This window comes from Egretta garzetta, unplaced genomic scaffold (genome assembly GCF_000687185.1).
Source record: "Egretta garzetta isolate BGI_Z169 unplaced genomic scaffold, ASM68718v1 scaffold454, whole genome shotgun sequence".
NCBI classification, from domain to species: domain Eukaryota; kingdom Metazoa; phylum Chordata; class Aves; order Pelecaniformes; family Ardeidae; genus Egretta; species Egretta garzetta.
The window spans coordinates 971,827-990,739 of record NW_009259429.1 but is presented as its reverse complement, the minus strand read 5'-3'; the positions used below and the strand labels follow the sequence as shown (position 1 = coordinate 990,739).

General features: G+C 36.1%; 1 protein-coding gene across 4 annotated transcripts in view; it reads left to right on the top strand.

The window, feature by feature from the left end:
* PPFIA1 (PTPRF interacting protein alpha 1) overlaps positions 1 to 18,508 on the top strand; it is a 75,198-nt gene extending 56,690 nt beyond the window's left edge. For all 4 annotated transcript variants that reach the window (XM_035892623.1, XM_035892624.1, XM_035892625.1 and 1 more), the window contains 9 exons: positions 5,684 to 5,765; positions 5,893 to 6,093; positions 9,314 to 9,489; positions 9,590 to 9,687; positions 11,501 to 11,676; positions 12,248 to 12,316; positions 14,346 to 14,511; positions 15,788 to 15,858; positions 17,256 to 18,508. In XM_035892623.1, the coding sequence (XP_035748516.1) occupies positions 5,684 to 5,765; positions 5,893 to 6,093; positions 9,314 to 9,489; positions 9,590 to 9,687; positions 11,501 to 11,676; positions 12,248 to 12,316; positions 14,346 to 14,511; positions 15,788 to 15,846 (1,027 nt within the window). In that variant the 3' untranslated portion in view covers positions 15,847 to 15,858; positions 17,256 to 18,508. The remainder of the gene's footprint in view (positions 1 to 5,683; positions 5,766 to 5,892; positions 6,094 to 9,313; positions 9,490 to 9,589; positions 9,688 to 11,500; positions 11,677 to 12,247; positions 12,317 to 14,345; positions 14,512 to 15,787; positions 15,859 to 17,255) is intronic.
* Positions 18,509 to 18,913: the final 405 nt, after the last annotated feature.

The following is an 18,913-nucleotide window of genomic DNA, read 5'->3' as shown; positions in this document are numbered from 1 at the left end:
CTTTTCCTAGTCATCAGAATGTTTTCAGTGTGTGTCCAAGAAAATCTTTGGTTTAATGTTCACCTTGGGAGTATCTATTGAATGCTTTGTTTTTCCCAGGCTTAGAGAAGGAGCAAAAACTATAATCATAGGCAGAAAAATAGATAGCGCTACTAGTAGAAATCTTAACTTGATGCTTATATGGTAATACAGGAAATGCTCAAATTTATGTAAGTAGGATCAGGCATTCTTTGCATTTTTCCACCCAAAGCTGAGCCACATACCTTGAACTTTTGTTGCTTCTGTTCTGTTCGGCTGTCTTTACTCTGTGTCAAAAAAGCTGACCAAGATCAGCCCTGTCTTATTTTTTTTTTACTTCTGAAGGCAGAATAATGAATGTTGAAAAGAAAGTGTGCTACATCTTCTCTTTGTAAGAGTGATTTCTTGCAGTACCTAAGTTCTATTAACAAATAAGAATAATGCCTGGTGACTGCTAATGAAAACCAGCAGTGTGTTGGTTTGAAAAGTCAGAATGGAATGTGGTTTTGTTTGTATAACAGAACACTCAGCTGTTTTTCTTCAGACTGTTACACTGAAGGCTATCGTACATTATTATGATCTGGTATTTTCCCTTTTCTGCAGAGCATTGAAGTCATACCACATCTTGGTTGAATAAATAGTTTCAGTCTGGTCATATCTAAATAGCAGTAGGCCTGTTCTTTGAACAATATGGATCTTTCTCAATACCAGCAACAAAATTCATTCTAGAGTAAAACAGTCTTTACTGGCTTGCTTTGATAAATGCAAAAAATGCAGTTGCAGATAAATCATGACTTTTCTTTCTAAACATTCTGCCTTTCAGAAATTTACTGGTGTTACTTAAAGTATACCTCATGGCTGCATGTTGTTGGTTGCTTAAAAGGCAAGCATCTCTATTAGACAAATGAAAACTTTTAGTTTGATTACTACCTCTGAAATATGGGTATGTGCTTATTCACAGGGAGGTATCTATGGTTCGGATGTTTCAATGAAAGTGGGTATGAAATAAGACTGTGTTGATGAACATATGTATCACAACGTTTAGTTTTATTACTCTTACTGCTAAGAGCAGCAGCAGGGCCCTTTGAACTTCCATGAGAAGCAAATTGACTATTTTAAAAATCCCAGCAATATATTTTAACCCAGCTGTTTCAGAATTCTGACAGGTATTCTGAACATCAGAAGCAATATTATCACAAAGTGTCAAAGAGCCCTTGCTGCCTTCTTGAGATGTTCATTATCAAAAAGAAAAAGCAGTAAAGCTGCTCTGAATTACTTTTCGCTTTGATGTTGGAGGAGGGTGGGGTTAAAACAAATTCTCGAGGCTGACTGTTCACTTATAAAATACTGTATTGAGTGAAAAGAATTCCAGTTACCTGAATGCTTGGAACAGTGACAGCTAGTTCTATTTATAGTTGTCTCTAATCCCTGTTTGCTTGCTTATCTTTGTGATTTCTGCATGCATGCACATGAACAGGCTGAGGGCAGTATTCAATTTCTTTACTAACAAAAACCTATTTATAGCTACAGAATTAAATTACAGGATACATTATTTGTCTGTTTTTGTATGCCTTTGAGTTCAGTTTAATCCTTGTTTTGTATTTTTCCTTCATTGTTTTATTTTCCTTTTGTTTACCATTTGATGTGGTAGTGCAAAATCAGGGTAAGTTTATATTTATTTTATTAGGATTGTTGTGAAATTATGATAAATCTCATTTGGATTTTTTAGCAATATATTAAAAAGCTCTAACTTTTTGAAAAAAAAGCCTAATTACAAGAGGAGATTCTAGATTCAAAAGAATCTATTATGAAAATGTGTTGCTGAAATAAATCCAGTGTCATCTAGTTCAGTGTGAATGCCCGTTCAATGTCTTGTCTTAATTTGCATGGTGTGATTTTTTATAACGGAAATATTAAACCCTACTTAAATGGAATTAGTTTTGTAATTTGGGTTTTGAAAGTTGTTTAGCAATAGCAGGTATTTTTGGTGATTCATTTCCAAGGTAGATGTATTTCTGTAAACTGCTGCTCTCTGTTTACTAAATTTAAGTTTTTAGTGTTTTGTTCCTGCTGTTCATCTTCCTTGTGAGCTGTGCTATTGACCGTGTTTGCCACAACTGTTTGTGCTTTTCTGTGTACAACACATAAAACTTAATACTGTATTAATCAAAAAGGAAGGCAACCCTAAATTTAAGACAACTCTCCTTAAAAACAGCTATACACAAAAAGTTTGTTACGTACCTGAAATTGATATTTAATAAGGATCAAGTTTCCATTGATGCTCTGCCTGAAATTAGCCTGTTTTCATCTCATGTTTTGCTATTGTTGCTTTCCAGCTTTAACATCTTGCAACTGTCATTTCCATCAGTGTTGTTCTTTTCACCTTCCCTGCAGTGTCTTCTCTACTCTCAACTTCTTCCAAATAATTTATCTTCAGTTCCATCCAAGAAATCTGGAATACAGCATTCCCCTTTGGCTACAAGTTCTGGATTTATCCGTTCCCATGCTGTCTTAATCCAGTGACAAAGTGGTGTTTCACCAAGCTGCTTTATTTTCCTTGTGGGGTTAGAGTATGGTTGCCTGCCAAGAGCCACTCTAAACACAAATACTTCAAATGGTCTTTAAAGGGCCTTGTGTGTTCACTACTACATCAAGCACCTGCAGTTTTGACATCATTTCTCATCCCACGTGACGGCAGTTTCTTTGTTCTCCACAGCTGGCGTTAGATGCCTTCTGACTGTGTCTAACAACAAGTGTTCCCCTCTTGCAGCAGCACATTTGGTCTCCCGTTCCTAGTGATGTTCAGCCAACTTTTTATTAAGCCTGTAGACAACCATCCCTCGATTTTGTCCCCTAAGAGTTATTCCAGTAGCCAGCCACTCCTTTGACGTTCTTTTGTCCTTCACGGTGCCAGCTTTATACCATCTGTTAACACTGCCAACACTACTGCACTACAAATTTGGATTTTGCACCCACTTTTAAAATGGTGTAATTGGATGGCCCACGAAACTAAGCTGGCATGGCAGTTCTGATCTTTACATAATCTGATCGTGTATTGCTGGAATGCAGCAAGTTTTGTGGTGAAGTTGGAAGGGAATTGTTGGAAAAGTGAAGTTCTTTGCTGTAGGAAAAAAACATTGATGCATCATTTGCAGATAAAACAGCAGCTGCCTTTGAATTCTTCTTGTGAGATGTTTTGTGCCTGTGCTGTCTTGACCCTTCAGCTTAATGATATACCATGCAAGCAAGTTTCTGTTTCTTCTTGCATGCGAACAAATTCTGCAATTAATTTTCTACTTCATGGATGCGTTCCTCTTTGGAGCCATTGAATAATTTCAGCACCGAGTTATCTCATAAGCATTTTTGTTTATTTCTATTTCTATGTTTGCCTCCATCACATAACAATTCCTTCTAGCTGCACAATTGTTTTCTGCATACGATGCCACCCTGAGTTTTGCATCATAACCTCTCCTTACGCTTTTGATACATTCCCTGTACTGCTCATCTCTGAATGATTTGCCCTTTTGTGGTTAACTTGAAGTGTGCAGGGAGACTTAGAAAGCTAGCAGAAATTATTCTGCAGTTCTCTGAATTACGTACAACTACGCAAGCAGATTTATAAGCTGGTGCGGAGGCAGCAGTGATTGCATGCTCTCATGGGGTCATCCTAGTCAAACCTGAGGCTGCTTGGGGCATGTCTGTGCTCTTTCATCACCCATGGACCTCCCTCACTGCACTGTCATGTTACCACAACCACCGAAAAGGAAGACAGAGACACCAATTCTTAAGTGAAACTACTTGGAAAAAAACCATTGTGTTCCTTTCTGGCAAATGCAGTATTAAGCGTTTTACTCTGTTCTTACCAAGCAGTGTTTCATAATATCTTATTCATTTATTTTTCTAGTTTTTTAATCTTTAAACAACAAAGTGAAGCAAAATGGAATGTGTTCAGGGCTAGTGATATGTGGGATTAACATAATGTGTTCTGCAGTAGCAGGAAAATAGCTGATCGTTTGTTCCTAATTTAGAAGTAAATGTATGTTTTTGCAGTATATAAATATGTATTAACTTTTACGGTCTTCTCCTCTTTGTTAGTGAAATCTAGCTGTTGAGCTGCTAACTGCTGAACACTGTTTCCACCTTAATTGTTGGGTTGTAAAATGAGTACATTAGATCAGTTATTTGTAACCCCTTATCTGGTAGTGCCTTCCTTCCTCCCCTTTTTTCATTCCTAGGCAGCACATTTAATTGGGATAAAGGATTGGGAGGTTCTTCTAGAGTAATAGGAATTCACTGACAGGCAGGTGGAGAAGTACTATCTATTGATAAAACAGTTGCTAGTATGTTTATTACTTCATTGATTATATTTTATATGTAGTTGTCTACCAATATAACACGAGGATCCTAGGTATGCTGGCATGCCTAAAGAGCTGAACACTGCATATCTGTTTTGCACTGCTAGCAAAGAAAGCTACTAGTCTGTCAGTAACCCACTTTCAAGGTGTCTTGTCTGGTAGTTTATTAATATCTGTAGCTTTTAAATATTTTATCATAGATATATTTAATGACACGGCTCTGAAGGTGAGGAGATTGTTTTACATTGTGAGAAAATTATAAATACATAACATAGGATCCTGAATCTGTAGTATTGCTGCTTATCTTCTTAATTCTACACTTGCAGGCATGAATAAAAAGCATAAAACTGTAAAAACTGCCCAAGGAGGTGAAGTTGGTTTTTTTGTAAACTTCTGAGCAGAGTGAGTGGAGGCTTAACCATATACAGCTAGCTTTCAAAGGCAGCTTAAATATGCTTTTTTCAGACTTTACCCATTTTTTCAGACAGATGTATCCAAGCAACATTGCACGCTAATACCCATGATACTGTTTTTTGTCTCTTGGTTTATCAAATATTTTTGGCAGCTATTTATAGGGAGCTTGTGAGCTTCCATTGTTTCTGTAAGCTGAATGGTCAATATTAAACTCCAGTCTCTTCTGTTTCAGAATAACAAAGGAAATGGTGTCATCGTAGCAGATGAAAGCTGAGTTCCAGTACGCAGCTTTTCAGAATATAATTGCCAAAGCGTGGCGCTCTGAATATAATGGTTGTCTGAAGCTGTGCCTGAAACTCTGACAGGCTGGCTGTTGCAGACTGAAATTCAGCAATTGAATTTTTACTGTCCCAGTTTCCAGCCTCAACAGCCTGATGGACAATACTATTTCAATAGCCTGGGTATCTGCTGTACTCATACACTTCCACAGGTTTCAAATCTGCATGTTGGAGGAAAAATGACTATTTTGGTTCAGTCTAATTTGCTGAACAGGAAATTGCAGCAATTGAGCATCTGACTGACAAATAAGTCTGACACCTCCACTTGGTGTTGGTGGCATTGGTTAGAGGGTCAATAGCAGCTTCAGACACAAATTGCTGAAAGGCAAGATCCAGCATCTCTGCCACTCTGAAATTTCCTACCCAGTTCAGCTCATGTCACTACGAAGTCCTTGTACGTGTGCTGTGGCTGCCTTAGTGGGTATATCGTATAAATCTGAGAAAGGAAGAAAGCTAACTAGTGGAAAGAAGAGAGTAAATTGAATGCAGTGTTGAAATTGTAACATCTAGTTGTAACTAGTTTCTATTTGTAATTAATAACTATTTCTGTAATTGTAGGCATGAGTTGCTTGAGGAAGCCAGAAGACAAGGTTTACCTTTTGCACAGTGGGATGGGCCTACTGTGGTTGTGTGGTTGGAGGTAAGTGGTCCCTCCAAAATAAATAAATAAAAATTAAAACCCTCAGTCTACAGACTTCTAAAGAATTTAAGGTTTTGGAGCAGGAATCTTTTCCAGATCCTGCTTACTTCCTTTTTTTGTGTTTCAGCTGTGGGTTGGGATGCCAGCTTGGTATGTGGCTGCTTGCCGAGCAAATGTGAAAAGCGGTGCTATCATGTCAGCCTTGTCCGATACAGAAATACAGCGTGAAATTGGAATTAGTAATCCTCTGCACAGACTGAAGCTGAGGCTGGCCATTCAAGAAATCATGTCACTAACAAGTCCATCTGCCCCTCCCACCTCACGGACGGTAAGGAAAGTGATCCAGCATTAAGCATCTTTTAGGATGTCTAAAAATTCTTCTGTAAACATGTAACTGAAAGGATTTCAGCTTTAAATAACAATTTCTGGAAACATGAAATTGTAGAGAAATACATTATTTAAATAGAGGATGTTTCTTCCTTTCATGGAAATTAAATGAAGGAATAACTACATTTTCTTTCTTAAGGGAAAGATAAATTTATATCAGTGTAAGTATATAATCCATAATTAGAGTACATGTTATTTGCTTCATCTTTTGGCCTCAGAAGAATTATTAATACAGATGAAGTGTACATGCATGTACAGAAATTTGCAAAATAGCTGGAGACTCTTCTAATCCTCATGTAAGGCCATTGGCTCTAAATAATGATTCAGCCTACATAAACTGGGAGTCCACCTCTCTACACTGTGGTAAATTTAGACACATAAAGTCAGTGTGAATTCCCTCTCGTGAGTCTGTCTGCCCTGCAATCTGAAGTTATTTCTGAGATTCCTGGGATTACGTGCTAGACTACAAATGCATTTTTCAGATTAGAGCAGGGTCAAGTGTTTGCCGGTTAATTACATCAGTGTAAGCTGTTTATCACAGTCAATTTTGTTAATATCTTTGAAGAAAAGTGATCCATATTAATAGGCTTTTATTCCATGCCATTACTTTCAATAGATACACCTATACTTAAGACTTTAGAAACCATTGCTTTTGCCCATGCCTGCTCCTTACATGTACCGATTGCTTATGTGTTCTGCAACCTCTCCTCTTTGTTACTGCTTTCCTTTCACTGGATGGGATTGGTTCCCTGTGGGGTCATATTAGACCACGGGAAATGTCTGGGTAACTCATGAAGAAATGGAAAATCTTACAGCCACACAACAAACGGTTAGTTTACAGTGTTGCCACTTCTGTTCCTTAGAGTGCTTTTCCCACTTTTTCAACATCTGAATCCAGTGCCTTTTGGTCTTTTTTCTTTTTCTTCTCTAAATTAATGCATTAAAATTCTGGATCATTGCTGCTTCTAATTATTAACCTTGTAACCTGCATCTTGAGAGTTTTTTTTTTTCCAGAAGGGGGGCGAAAATCAACATTGATAAGATTGTAAAGAAAACACTTTCTAATCTGTAAAATGGAGCTCTGATTTGATTAATTAGTAGACAAATTGAATTACTTGCACAAAAGTTTCTTCTCTCCAGAAAACTTAATCAGTAGATGGGTTTTGCAACCTCTCTTATGAAAATGAGTGCCTTGTGTATTTTTTTACAATGCATGATGCTTGCTTTACCTAGACTTTTTTGGTATGCAGTAGATGTAGAGTTTTGCAGTGCATCTTTAACTTTGATCTCCTTACTAAACTTAAATACTAATACGTATGTGTTCTTTTGCTTTTCTAACCACGTAACAGGAAGATGAGGAGGGCAGCTGGGCTCAGGTTGGAAACTTTATGTAATATTATAGAGTATATGTAAACTGTCACAATAATTAGAGCATGAAAGAATCTGTTTTTCCTTTATAGCAGTTTCTTTTAGTGACTCTAGGTGTGGCTTTGGGGATCGGGAGAGGGGGAAACTGCAGGCTTATCTCTGTATAATACATACTTGGAAGATATGCTTTTATATTTAGGTGCTTTAAATATTTTACTGTTTTCTAGAACTTCCAAGGTTTGGTGGGTCGTCATTGAAAATTTGTAAGATAGTTTGTTACCTAGTACATCACAAAAAAAGCTATGGATAAGGATTTTTAATAATAAGGCTGTTAGGAGAATATTCAGAAGTCTCTGTTATCATTAGCTTTCTGAAATATTTGTCCTCTGGTTTATGAATTGCCAAAATGAAGTTACTACAATGCTTATTAAGAGTATTCTGTGTATTGAACATACCAGATCACATTTTAAAGTAATTTCATGACAGTGTGGGGTGTTTTGGTAGGGGATGGCTCTCTGGGAAGCCAGAAGTCCAACAAGAATATCTGCTGTGTGCAGAAAGTCCCTGTTCAACCTGGCCACCGTCACAGGTGTGCTACAAGACATACTGAGCCTAGATAGTTAAGCAGATTTCTGCACACTAATTCTGTAATCCTCCTTGATGAATTGTTTTCCCTTAAAGTGGTGACAAATCCTAATTGTATTTTCAGCCATTGAGATAGTAGAGTATTTTATACAGGGATATAAACAAAACTCAGGATTTGCCTGTGACCACTGTCTTCGGACAGTATAGTCTCTTCTTGCTTGGCTGCCCTCCAGCTTAAACCTGTTTAAGTCCCATTAACTCAGTCTCAGATACTCATTTGCAGATTGTCAATGGTAACAAACACAGTTTACCTCCCTGTTACAAGAGCAACGTGCTCTTTCAGTCTGCTACCTAGCGATGGCTTGAAGAAATGCGTTTCTGTGTGGCCTTACTCCTTTCTAGAAGGTGCTTCCTCCAGAGGAGAAGTAAAGCTTTTGACTTTTAATTGCACAGTAAAAATGAATTATTACACTTCTGTAAAAAAGGAGCTGCTGGCTTTTGTTGCTCAGGGAATGATTAGATGCATAGTTACAAACTCTCTTCTTAAAAAGCTTTCTCCAAAAAATGCCTGATGATTTGCAGGTCAAAACTGCAGTGAAGGAAGGTGGTTTTGGTGTTTGTGGTTTTGGTTTGGTTTTTTTTTTTTTTTCTTTTTTGGTTTGGTTTTAGGATGAGGACTAGCACTTAGAATTGCTTGTTCTTCAGTAGTGCGCTTTTATCATTTTTTGCTTACTTGATTAGGATTAGTTTCTGAGAACAGTTCAGTGTATTAAAAAAAGCCCTGCAGGTTTTTTTTTTAATATCTTACATTTATATGGTCCTGTGAAAAATAAGAATCCCCACACACTTCTTACGTGATACAGTATTTTTAGCATTTTAACAAAATGAAATTCTATGGCTCTTACCATCAAAACAGTATAGATTAGTATTTTTTATTAGTGTTTGCATATTTTTTCATACTTTTTAACATGACATAACTTAAGGCAGTTTCACTTGCAGATCTGAATATCTAAACTTGTTTTTCTTGATGAGCTTGACTTCTTCAGAAAAAATACATGTAGTATTCAATATTTTGATTTGCTTGTCTTTACAGGCTAAGAATTAAGTAAGCATTGTTTTACTTTTTCCTTTAAAATACATTGTCTAAAAGAGCTTCTCTCTTTTATTTCTCATTTTAATAAGCTTATTCCTTTATCTTTTAAAAACAGACGTTGGCTTATGGTGATATGAACCATGAGTGGATTGGCAATGAATGGCTCCCTAGTCTGGGGCTACCTCAGTATCGCAGCTATTTCATGGAGTGTCTTGTTGATGCTCGAATGCTGGATCATTTAACTAAAAAAGATCTGCGTGGGCAACTTAAAATGGTGGACAGCTTTCACAGGTAAATAGATTTAAGTTGGAGACCTAACAAAGTAAATGTTTCCATTATCTCTAAATGTTTTTTTTTTTTCTAAATTTGGTTTTTTTTTTTTTCTAAACAGAAACAGTTTTCAGTGTGGAATTATGTGCCTACGAAGACTGAATTATGATCGAAAAGAACTTGAAAGAAAAAGAGAAGAAAGCCAGAATGAAATTAAGGGTTAGTACATTGTCTTGACTTCAGTCTGATACTAATGTGTTTTTTCACTGATCTGCCTCAAAAAAAATTTTTTTTTTTTTTTTTTTTAAAAAAAAGGCCTTAGAGGGAGGAATTATTTATAAACTATCAAGTGTTAAACACAGGAGAATGTCTGGCTGCAGATCCCAAACGGTGAATCATAAAACACAATTAAATCATTCACTCATGCAGAGATGTGCTACAAGTGCAGTCTTTTTTGAAATTCTTACTGCTCTGAAGTTTGAAACAAAGCTACGCGTTTTAGGAGGAACGGGGTTTTGAAAAAGTTTTTTTTTTTCTTTTTTGTTTTTTTCTTCCCTGTTCTGATACAATAGCTTGGCATCTACATGATTTTATCGTTACTTGTGGCTGGTAATTTTTTATTATCCAGCACTTCGTGAAAAGTATCCAAGTGACTTAGGTGTTTATATCTTCCAGATTCATGGTGATTTTTGAACAAGACAGGCAAAAAAGAAGCAGCAGGGTTGGGAATTAGCAGTATTTTCCAAGACTTCCATAGAAATTTTGTCGTTTGCCTAATATCAGAAGTCTTTTCTGACATCTTAGACTAAAATTTTAGGGTTACCTTGTACAGGGTTTGCTTAGGAGTCTCTGTGCCTGGTCTGCCCCTTTTCTTTTAAAGTGTTGATACCTTTTGGTGGTTATTCTACTAGTTGTGCCTGAGAATGTTCCCAGGAATCACAGCTAACTGGCATGAAACAAGTCTGTGTTGTGGCTGGTAAGCCTTTTTTAGCCTCCTAAATGGCATGGCTGTATCTATTGCCTATAGGGAATTGCTCCTTGGAACATAAAACTCCTGAATGCCTCCTGGGAATTGCTTGGGAAGAATGCTAGTTGGCATAAGCCAGAAACGTGCTGTGGATCATTTGATTGGTGCAGACATTCCTGAGTAATATAAAAAAAAAAAAAACCCTACTTGTAAGAACATAGTTTTTGTTTTGATTTTTGGGCTGAATATGTAAATGCTGCTTTATAATGTTTTCCCTCTAAAAAGTTGGAAGATGAGAGTATATTGATTGCTGAACTGTTAGACTATGAAATGCCTTCCAGCAACTGTCAAATATGTTCACTTTCCACTTTAAATTTATGATTGTGGAAAAGTGTAGTAGTATGCTTACATAAGCTGAAGGTAAGTCTGCATTACTAAATTGAACACATTCAGAACTTAAAGGTAGATAAGGTTATAAAATTAATAAATAATAAAGCTTTAAACAATAGTAAATAAAACTTTCTGTTCAAATTCAGTAGGAAGTGCATGCAAAACTGCTATAAGACTTTTTTTGAGTAGTAAAATTTTTTTTTCCAAAATGCTTCATCTGTTTTGGGTGAGGTTCCAGCCCCTAAGTGGCTGTGTAAAATGGAAGATCCCGTCTTCCTCATCTGCATGAGCGCTATGCCCAGCTGAACTTGTCTCATAACTGTGACTGTAGCCTCCCTCTGTAGGTAGAGAGGAGATTGAGCGAGGACTATTCGTTCTGGGTGCACTGGAAACTACTGTATGGAAAGGATCCAACACTGAGTGTTGAAGTCTAAGCATGAGGTTTTGTTGCCAATTCAGAGTGTTTCATGCATGCCAAAAAGGCAGGGGCAGATTGGCTCGCAACCTAAATGTTAAATAAGACAGTTCCTTGAGGGCTAGTACTTGACAGCATTTATGATGAATTGTCGATATGTGAAAATCAATTCTGACATGAGTATACAGATCAAGAAAGGGCTGGGGGTTTTTTGTTCAGAAAAGTATTGTTATAAATCGGGAAATTTTTTTCCTCCATAGATGTCCTTGTCTGGAGCAATGAAAGAATGATCCATTGGGTAGTGTCCATTGGTCTTAAAGAATACGCAAATAACCTTCTAGAGAGCGGAGTTCATGGTGCACTTGTGGCCTTAGATGAATCATTTGATTACAATGCATTAGCTCTCTTACTACAAATACCCACTCAAAACACACAGGTAAGCAAGAAGTAGTTACTTTGTAGCCAATAGGATTTTTCTTCCTTCTAGGAAGGTTAAAAATGGAACTGACTGGCTTTTTTGTTAGGCAAGTGTATTCTATTCCTAGATTTAGAAACTTTAGAAATGGAAAGTTGTCCGTTATCCTGTAAGAGAAAAACATAAACTATGCTTTTTCTTACTGTTTTCTAATTATTAATAACAATTCTGGTTGATAAATTTGCTTGAACAAAAAATATTGTTTGAATATTTTCCTCATAGTCCATCTTCACATTAGTGGAAAATCATCATTTTTGTTGTTTGCTAGTTTTTATTCTGAAATAATTGAGTTTGAGCCATATAAATCATGAACTTTCATTTCACAACTAAGGGAAGGGGGAGCTCTTAAGCCTTCCCTAAATCTTTAATAAGTTACAACTTACTTAGTACTTGAAAAGTTACAATTTGTTTGTTAATCTGATAAGGAGGTATTAAACAATTTGTGTTATATAAAGTTTTAAAAATCACTATAGGTTACTAGTTACTAATCTTCTGGAATGAATTTCCATTTCTTTTGTACTATAAACTTCAGGCTCGTGCTGTTCTGGAGAGGGAATTTAATAACCTTCTTGCTATGGGCACTGACAGAAGACTTGATGAAGTAAGTTACTTGAGCTGTTGACCCATTTTATGGTCCTGGGAACTTTATCAGAACTGTCAAGTGAAGGAACTTAGCTTGAACCTCTTTAAGCTATTGACAGAATAGTGACAGAATTCTTAACTTTAAATTCTTTAAGAGTTTCTGAATATGGCAGATTTGTGCATTTAGGTAAGAAGACTTTGAATATGAAAGTATTGAGATGATTTGCAAGGCTGTTTTTTGTAGCTTGCATGGTTAATGTCTAACAGCAGCACTTTGGGCTGAATCTTCTGTCTAAAATGTGGGAAAATTACTGACCAGTGTTGCAGATGAACAAGCTATAATAGAGAAGGCACTGTATAACACATTCCAAACCTTTGTCTTAACAAGCAGTATTTAAAATAATTTCAAGTATTTTTCAAGAAAGCTTGCGTTGTTAACATCTGTTAATACCGATATAATGACCATCAGGTATTTTTGCACATCAAAGCAGTTTCTGTTGGGCAGTCTGTGATCTTACAGTGTATAAACTTAATTCAAATGTAAAGAGTATAAAACTCTTAATAAACTATGTGTGAGACTTCTTTTGTAGACCCTGTGAACCTGTAGCAGAAAGGAGAGTGTTACAGCTTTAACCTTTTAAGTCGCTCTGTGCTGAAACTTGGTGAAGTTTTAAGCAGGTGTAAATTTTCCAAGAGAATCCTAACTGTGCTAGCTCTTCTTTGGTGCTAACGGGAGTTTATGTGGTAGCACACATAGGCGAAGTGGTTCAGATTAAGACGAAGGTGTCAAAACCATAATGTGGTTAACCAGGCTAGGGAACCAGTCCATGATATCTCAAACATTTGCGCTAGTATGAGGAAGAGGACAAGGGAAGGGTGAAAGCGCTGGCTTAAATGGCTTTTGGATCAGTGAGGTGAAGCATACAGCAGTGTGTTGAGGAAGGAGGCCGCTATGATGGACCTTGATTGGGTTTGTGTTCATCTTTTGCCTGATAGACTTGTTGAAGCCCTTTTGTGGTACATCCTGACAGCTCTGTTCTCAGTATGCATCTCTACTAAGGTTTTAATAATGTCATCAGAAAGCAGCTTAATAGTTTTCTAAGTGATTTCAAACGGCCAGAGAAGGACCTTTGAGGTAATGGATGTTTGCTCTGTTCTAGTGGTGCAGGGCAGTTTGTTGATCATGAAGATCTCTTCAAATAACACAGACACTTGTCTCCTAATTCTGAAAGGGCATGGATTTTAGGTAAAATGGCATTCAAGTGACTGAGCTGTTTCTAAAGGTGAAGCTGGAAAATGGAGATGCACAATGGGTATATTTGCATTGACATATGATCTTCATTGCAAAAGACATTTTTTGGAAGTGGGGCTTAAACTATTGTATTTAGTAAGTGCAATGGTGTATTTCTGAAGTGGAATGTCACTTCAAAGATGCAGATATATTAATGGGGGGGGAAAATGCATCTGGGTAATTAGAAGTTTACCCAAGTGCTTAAGCAAAATACTGCATGGCAATATAGTATTTACTACACTTACTTTTTTTTCCCCTCACTATCACTTCCTGTAATTTGTAGCATGCGAAAGCACAATAGCTGTATCATCATTCCTGTAAGACAGAACTGAAGGTTAAAAGCAATTTTTCAAACAGAACTGAAGGTTAAAAGCAATTGTTCAAATTAAGCCTCTGTATGTCGGTGTTCCCAAAGCAGCTTTTATGATCTGCTCCACTCCTCGTAGCCCCTAAGAATGAGTGATGTGACACTTTGTACTTCATGACTTGCAGTAATTCTAACATTCAAAGTACAAAACGTTTTCCTAAATGTGCCGAGCACGTGAATTTCCATAGTTACTGAGCTTGAAGAGCCTACAGTCTAGCAAATGAACACAGATTGTTGCAAATTAAGACCTCTGCTGCTGTTGCACCTGAACCATTCTGAAAATTAACTCATTCGGTGGGGATACGTTTACTTAAGATTGTCAGTAATCCTTTTAATGCCAGTAACAAGCCTACATTTTTGAATTGCTAATGATGTTTATCAATATAACAGGATGATGATAAGAGCTTTAGGAGAGCACCTTCATGGAGAAAGAAGTTTAGACCAAAGGACATAAGAGGTTTAGCTGCTGGATCAGCAGAGACTCTTCCTGCAAATTTCAGAGTTACAACCTCAATGTCTTCACCTTCTATGCAGCCAAAGAAGATGCAGATTGATGGTATTGATTTTGTATTATTTTAAGCATGATGCACTTTTTTGCTTGATATTACAGGGAAATTAAGTCCAAATTACCTTTTTGCTGCATAAAAGCATCTGCCTTGTGCATGGTTGTATATATAACACTGTGTTTAACCATAGGGTGCTTTATAATTTCAGGAAGCTGTAATAGGTGTGGAGTTTTTTTACTTCATTGGAATAACAATGAGAATTGTAGTTAGAAATAAATTTATTTTAAACTAGGAAAATAAAATTACATTTTAGTAGAAGTCTTTTAATCAAGTGATGCATAATATCTAATTAGCAGCAATTAGACCGATGTACATCCCATTTCTGAAATGTAGTAAAATGCATAAAAAATGATGTGATTAAACTCCCTCAGATAATTTTGAGATTATTAAAACTTGAAGAAAAGGTGCATTACCCCCCCTGCAGTGGTCACTTAAGTGTTGATCGTACTTGAAATCACTGTTTTATTCATTGCTGTGTACTTAATCATCTATACATATATGTGTGCATGTGCACATACACACAGATAGGTATTAAAAAAAACCCAAACAAACAAACACAAAAAACCCCAGCTGGAAGTGGATGTTGATCACCTGTCACATGAGGTAACTTGTCTGTTTAAAACACAAAAGTTACCATGAGAATAAACTTTTACTTGCATTTGTTTTGCAAAACACATAAAAACAAATGGAAAATGTGTTTAATTGGAACAGACAGGATGAAAACTTCAGCATAATCTGTCAGAGTTGTCTCAGGTTCTGAAAATTGTATTTATGAGTAAAGCTCAAAGCAGCAACCTTTGTGTCTGATGTTACTCTCTAAAATGCGAGCTGTTTTAAATACTGTCACTAGCACAAAATATTTTCCAGAATTCATGTAGAAAATTCTGTAAATTAAATTAAGTGAAGTCTTTGCCCTGTAAAACCCCTTGCTTTTTACAATATTAAAAAGAAACCAGAAAATAAAAATATATCAACTATATAAAATAGGGAATAGATTACTTAGAAAATTACCTTTGCCAATTTCTGTGTGCTAGTTGGCATGCAGACCTTTTTTAGAACTCTTTTTGTTAGCCACTGAAGCTAGAAGTGCTTAATACATAAACTGTAAAATAAATTCTGCTTTTCTAACTTGTAACCTTAGATTTGGGTGAGTACCGTAGCTGTAATCAAATTGCTGTGAGGTTTGTGGTGTGGGTTGTTTTTTTTTTTTTTGAAAACTAACATGCATGCTGTGTTCTGCATGTCTTCCCATGCTTCTTGAAATAGGCAGTGTATCAGGAACACAAAGATTGGATTCTGCTACAGTAAGGACCTACTCCTGTTAAAGCCTTCTCCTGGTGAGTAAAGTTGATAGGTATGATAGTAAAGCAGCTATTTATGACATAAAATGTCAGGTATTTTAATACAGTGAATTTACACACTTACAAAACTGTTTCAAGCTTTCAGGGTAGATTGTTATATAGAAAATCCAGAGCTTATTTCCTACCATGAAGATAATGAGTGTTTAAATATTTACTTTTGTAAATACTGTATTCTTTTGGGGTGTGTCGGGTTTTTTGGTGGTGGGTTTGTTTTTTTTTTTTTTAAACAGCCTCAAAAAAGACCTGTGCTAAGTAGCTGTGTAGAAGGTGTTAAAATCAATGGCTGGATGAAACAGCTGATGAAAGTGGGGAGGAAGAAATGGAACTAGATTAGGTGTAAAAAGGAAAGAAAATAATTTACTATGTGACACTGCAGATTATTGATCTTCCAGAGTCTTTGCTTGGTCAAAGTTATATACAATATAAATATACAGCATACTTTGGTATTGAATTGTTATGGGGTAATTGCATAGTTTTCCAGTTCTTGGATACTTCGTGCCACTGTGATTGCTCAGGCTGTCTGGCTGGATTTAGCTACCTGCAGTTTAAATTTGAGTAGCTGTGAGCAGTGCTGACAACAAAAGGCAGCTCGATAACGCAAGGGGGTTTAACACAAAATACGTGTATTCTGCTTTATGAAAGATACGTAGTCCTGTCTTACTCCAGGATTTGGAATTATTTTCTTCAGCAGCCTCTGCTGTGTTTCCTCATGGAACAGTATTTCATTTTGCAGACAAGTCTGGAAACTAGATTTTGTTACTATATTGGGTTTAAAAAACCCCCCAAATCCAGTGAATCTTTCTCTCACTAGCTGGTATCTTCCGTGGGCTATAAATTGCCTGTCTCTTCTGCTTACAACTCCTTTCCTTTATTCTCACCAGTAACATCCCTAACCAACTCATGTATTGGCTGCCTTTTCTTCAAATTCTGAACCTTTTTGCATATACAAGTTTAGTTCTAAGGAGTTCTGTATGAAATGTTGAGAAGGGAAACTCTTGCACGTAGCAGCTCGGATCATGTGGATCTGTCAGTTCACAATCTCAGGGACTATCTTAAAATTTCTTTAGTTTCAAGACGTTGAAGTTTTAAGTCTTCCCCTCCCCCAACTTCTCCCCACTGTGTCAGGATTTTCTATAGTCAGATGACCTAGGATTAAAAATCTAGGAAGCAGAAATACTTGACCTCATGTGCTTTACTTTGCATTGCAACTGAAGTTTACAGAAGGCAATAAAATTGTGTACATTGTGGCATGGCAATAATTAGATGCATGACTGCTTGCACTACTGAGCTGTTTGTGACAAATGAAACATTTTTTAAAAAAACTGCTAATGGATTTTTTGTGTTTTTTGTTTGTTTTGTTGTTGTTTTTACAGTTTACCCACACTATTTCTACCGGTGATATGCAGCATTTTGAACATTTGGAACCCTTAACCTGTTAATACTTGTTAAATGGACACTTTGAGATATTTTATTACAGAGTTTTTAATTAGCAAATAAATTCATGAGTACTATAGAGAAAATATTTTAGAATCTAAATGTTTCTTATATTTATGTGACTTCTCATTTATATAGTTACTTACTTTTTCTGTTTCTATTCAGTCTACAAATCAAATCATTGCTGATTTTTTTTATTCTAATTTTAGTCTTTCCAACTGAATGTACTGTAATGCTTGTATGTATATGTCCCTATAAGTAATATAGGGTTTTTGTAAATTATGCGGTTACTGTAATTATCATTTTTTTTTAATAATGAAACCGAAGGTGAAAAGGATTTTAATACCTTTGTAAAAGTATCATGACACCAAGCAGTATATATTTTGTCTTTTGGTAACATTAGCTTAGATCTGAAAACAAGTCCAGCTTTTTTTCAGGTAAGCATACATTGTTGTAGAAGGTATGGTACATGGTCGTTCTTCTCAGAACTGTACCTTTCCACAAAGAGGATTTGTCAAGTAGTGGGAATTTTGTCTTTATTTAAAATATAACTTGTTTTAAAAGCTGGGAGGAACTATAACACTACGGAACATGTTTTAGAAGTGATTGACTCGGTCATAACACTCTCTGCTGTATTTGTATAGCGTATCTTCACGGTGACTGAAAACAAGCCATAAACCAAGAACTGTTTTTACTTTTAAATTTTTTTTTCCTTAACTGAGGAAGATAGACTTCATAATAATTCCTGGTCGTAATCCACAGGCCACAGAGAGTTTTTGTCCTAGATCTTTTTGATTGAGAACACTTGTGGAAAGATGCTGGTGAAGGTAGTTTTAATGGACCAATGATGAAGCACTGCAGCCTCCTGTCAAATGAGTAGTGAAAGATGAAGGTACAATGGGGCTAAAAACGCAAGCAGTGCAACTTCTAATAAAGGCCTTACTTTTCTTATCCAAGTCATTTTGTGTTTTGTAAACTTGTTCTAAAGAGTTGTCTGGACTTTAATTTTGATGGTTGTACCCATTTTGGACTGTATGAGTAGAAAATATATCCGACACTTGTAAATGGCATATTAAAAAGCCAGCAAGAATCTGTTCAGATGGTGCATTATTTATTATGCAACAATATATATAGCATGTCTTTTTTTCTTATTGTTTTCCACTTTTAACTTGCTTGTAAAACTGAAATTCATTGTTACTGTTCTGTTTTTCTATTAATCTTTTGTGTATTTTCAGATTATGTAACAATATGTACAGTCTACTTTTGAACTATTTTTATCACAGTATTATTTATTGCTTTCTTTCAATAAAGTACTGATGCATTTTCCACTGCCAATAAAACACTATTGAAAAGCTAAGATCTAATTGTATGCAGGCAGATACTTTTGCAGTGAGTGGATATTGTCAATAAAGCATCTTAATGATTGTTTGCTGCCCTGTAGATCTTGTTTCAAATGATGACTTTTCTCCAGTAGGAAAATGTTCCGTTAGATGTGACGTTTTTCTTTGGAATTGTTCAAGTTCATGTGCATTAAATCAGTTTTTGAAAACCAGTTTTCAGAAGAAAACTGCTTTATTGCCTACTTCTACTAGTAGTT